Here is a 4,106-nt window from a genome sequence, read left to right as displayed (position 1 = left end):
AACAAAGTGGTTGCCGAGCAACACACAGAAGTAAACAAAGGTGTATGTTTGTAGTGTAATTTACAACAGCTTCGAACACGGCTCAACCAATCAGAATCAAGGACCGGAACTATCCGTTTTATAAATATTTCATTCAGCAAGGACACATTAAATAAACCAAAAATCTCTATTTTAAATAAATACGGTTTAATTTAACTTACTATTCATCAAAGAATCCTGGAATAAAATAAGAAGCAGTGCAACTGTTTTCAACATGATGATGATAATAAGAAATGTTTCTTCATTCTAATATGCTGATTTACAGCTCAAGAAACATTTTTATTTATTATCAATATTGAAATCACTTGTGCTGCTTCATATTTCTGTGAAAGCTGATTTTTTAATGAATAGAAAGTTCAAGTTTACTGCCATTTTTGATCAATTTAATACATCCTTGATGAATACAAGTACAAATTTCTATATAAAAAAAATTAAACTTGCTGACCACAAATGTTTCAACAGTGGTGTATATGTAACTTAAATAGCTCAAATAAAACCATCTACGGGTTATCGTATCATGAAATAACTTCAAAAAACAAATGTCTTGGCATCAATAAAGATAATAATACAGATAAAGAGCTGTATTCCAAGTTTACTTTCTTAAGCTGCAAATCATCATATTGATGTGACACTGAAGACTGGAGTAATGATGCTGAAAATTCAGCTTTGATCACAGCAATAAATTACAATTTATAATATATTCACAAAGAAAACATTTTGATTTTAAATGGTAATAATATTTCACAATTTTACAGTATTTTAGACCAAATAAATGCAGCCTTTGAAAATAAGAGACTTCTTAAAAAAACATTTACAAATTGTAATAATTCTTAGCGTTCTGAAATAAATGAACTTTTCCACGACATTCTAATTTATTGAGATGCACCTGTATGTGCATGTGTTTGCTCTGCCCCCTTCAGGTCACTGCTGGGTAGTGCGGGAGGCCCTCACCAACCCCTGGATCCCTGATAACTGGTCGTGGGGCGGGGTGGTGTCTGAACACTGTCCCGTCGTGGCCGAGTTCTTCGTGGACGTCATGCTGAAGGAGCTCCTGTGCGGAGGGAACGGAGTGGCGGTGGTGGAGAGAGGAGACTCCATGTCCAAACACGAGCGGTGACCTTTGACCATTTACACGGTCCCTGTGGACTAACACGATGACCGTCTGAATACAGATGAAGAGAACGAGAAGTGCACCATGATTGCCTTTGTTTTGTCCGTTCAATGTACAGTAGAGATTCTATAGCAAGAGACTGTTGATTTTAATATAGAGCAATATAATGAGAGATATTTAAACACAGATTTATTAAACATGTACATACAATGAAGTGAAATACGAAACAAATGACAAGTGTGCCAAAACTTTTTAAGTGAGAACAATAAATCGATATTTATCAGTAACCTGAGTTTGTCTCATATGCGGTCGTTTAAGCACAGTAAAACATGGGCTGTGTTTGGAATAACATACTAAGAGTCAAAAGTCTATTTATTATTTTTTTGAAAGAAATTAATACATAAGGATGCATTAAACTGATCAGAAGGGACAGTAAAGACATTCATAAAATTATAAGGTTTCTATTTTTAATCAGTGCTGTTCTTTTGGATTTTCTAATTATGAAAAAAAACCTGAAAAATGTATCATGGTTTCCAAAAAATATGAAGCAGCACAATTGTTTTCAACAATGGTAATAATTAGAAATGTTTTTTGAACCGTAAATATGACAGCATGACTTTCAAAGTAATCCTGAGAAATATTCACTAGAGAAAAGGTGTGACAACTAGATGCATTAAATATAAACATTAAACTATATATATATATATATATACAGTATATATGTGTGTGTGAAATGTCAACACTGTAAAATGTTCTAACTGTATAGAACATTTAAATCTGAAAAGTCAAGTCACCTTTATTTGTATAGCGCTTTATACAATACAGATTGTGTCAAAGCAGCTTTACAGTGTCAAGCAGGAAAATTGCTGGTCAATAATGCAAGAAAACATTTTTCCAGCTAAAGTCAGTTCATTGATGATTCAGTGGTGTCATCATCCAGTTCAGCTCTCTTCCAAAAGTGTCTGTGCAATCAGAAGGTTGAAGGTTATTTAGCCGTGTTCTTTCGTTATTATGCAGTTGCTATGTTCTGAATAGTTGCTAAGGCATCGCTAAGAAGTTGCTAGGTGGTTTCTAAGGTTTTGCTGTGGCTGTCAGGGCATTGCTATGCATCTTAGATGTTTTGGGTGATTGTCAGTGTGTTCAAAGGTGTCCGGAGTGGCTGTGAGGGCGTTGCTATGCATCTATAATGCTCTGTGGTTGCTAAGGTGCTCTGAGTAGTTACTAAGCATTTGTGTGAGAATGTTCTGCATGGTTGCTAAGCAGTTAGTTTAATTTGTGAATAAAGGAAAGTGGCATTCATCAAAGCATTTGAAATACCGAAACATATTCAAAATAATTTCTTGGTAAACTATTTTATATACACTTTATTTCTGTTGGCTGTTTTGTCCCAGTGTTCTAGACACAGAAACGTAATAGTTCAAACGGAACAGTGGCTAATTTTCAGATCCAGTCATTACACATTGTTTGGCCTTTAAATACTCTCGATTACACGTGCCTGGTCAGTGTGTTTGCATCTTGTTGGAGGATCCTGGATTTGTGTAAACTGAATGCTTCCCCATTTCATACAATAAGGACTGGCTGTCATCAAACCTGTGTTTCCTCGTTCAGGTGCTGGATTCACATCATGACTCAGTTCATAAGGCTTAGCAAGAAAAACCAGTTGACATATTTCTAAAACTATGACTATTCTCTCTCACTCTATTATAATTATTATTAATTAAATAATTTATTATTTTTTTCTGCTTTAATGCTTATAGTTAGGAATTGTGCAAAGGTAAACTTTTAAAAATAAAACTGGGGTTAGGACCAGTGTTATGTTAGTAGCATTGATACTGATTTACTTATTATTTTTTAAATTAGTTTGTATTTTTGTATTTTCCCATTTCATTTAAAAATAAATAAATTAATTAATTATGCATTTATTTAATCCAAAATACAGCAAAAGCAGTAATATTGTGAAATATTATTGCTGTCTAAAATAACTGTTTTCTATTTCAATATATTTAAAATGTAATTTATTGCTGTGATGTAAAGCTGAATTTTCAGCATCATTCCTCCAGTCTTCAGTGTCACATGATCATTCAGAAATCATTCTCATATACTGATTTGCTGCTCAAAATTTCATTATTATTAATATTTAAAGTAGTTGAGTATATGTTTTTCAGGATTCTTTGATGAATAGAAAAATCCAAAGATTAGCATTTATCTGAAATAAAAAGCTTTTGTAACATTATACACTATACCATTCAAAAGGAGTCAGTATACTTTTTTAGGGGGGTAGGGGTAAGGGGGTTAGAAATTATAGAAATTAATACTTTTATTCAGCAAGGATGCTTTAAATTGATCAAAAGTGATGAAAAAGACATTTATAATGTTACAAAAGATTTCTATTTCAGATAAATGCTGTTCTTCTGAACTTTCTATTCATCAAAGAAACCTGAAAACAATTCTACTCAGCTGTTTTCATTCCTCCAGTCTTCAGTGTCACATGATTCTTCAGAAATCATTCTCATATACTGATTTGCTGCTCAAAATTTTATTATTATTAATATTTAAAGTAGTTGAGTATACTTTTTTAGGGGGGTAGCGGTAAGGGGGTTAGAAATGATAGAAATTAATACTTTTATTCAGCAAGGATGCTTTAAATTGATCAAAAGTGATGAAAAAGACATTTATAATGTTACAAAATATTTCTATTTCAGATAAATGTTGTTCTTCTGAACTTTCTATTCATCAAAGAAACCTGAAAAAAAGTCTACTCAGCTGTTTCAACATAATAATCATAATAATAAATGTTTTTTGAGCAGCAAATCAGAACATTAGAATGATTTCTGGAGGATCATGTGACACTAAGACTGGAATAATGCTAAAAATTCAGCTTTGAAATCATAGGAATAAATTACATTTTAAAATATATTAAAATAGAAAACAGTCATTTTAAATGGTAAAAAAAAAT

At 32.2% G+C, this 4,106-nt stretch overlaps 1 protein-coding gene across 1 annotated transcript in view; it reads left to right on the top strand.

Moving 5' to 3' along the window:
* Positions 1 to 1,435, top strand: part of eepd1 (endonuclease/exonuclease/phosphatase family domain containing 1) — a 38,317-nt gene extending 36,882 nt beyond the window's left edge. The window contains exon 7 of the mRNA XM_016499711.1: positions 960 to 1,435. Coding sequence (XP_016355197.1) covers positions 960 to 1,156 — 197 coding nt within the window. The 3' untranslated portion in view covers positions 1,157 to 1,435. The remainder of the gene's footprint in view (positions 1 to 959) is intronic.
* The last annotated feature ends 2,671 nt before the right edge of the window (positions 1,436 to 4,106 follow it).

This window comes from Sinocyclocheilus anshuiensis, unplaced genomic scaffold (assembly GCF_001515605.1).
Source record: "Sinocyclocheilus anshuiensis isolate Anshui unplaced genomic scaffold, SAMN03320099.WGS_v1.1 scaffold150, whole genome shotgun sequence".
Classification (NCBI taxonomy): domain Eukaryota; kingdom Metazoa; phylum Chordata; class Actinopteri; order Cypriniformes; family Cyprinidae; genus Sinocyclocheilus; species Sinocyclocheilus anshuiensis.
The sequence above is the reverse complement of the archived record's forward strand: the minus strand, read 5'-3'. Positions and strand labels throughout refer to the sequence as shown.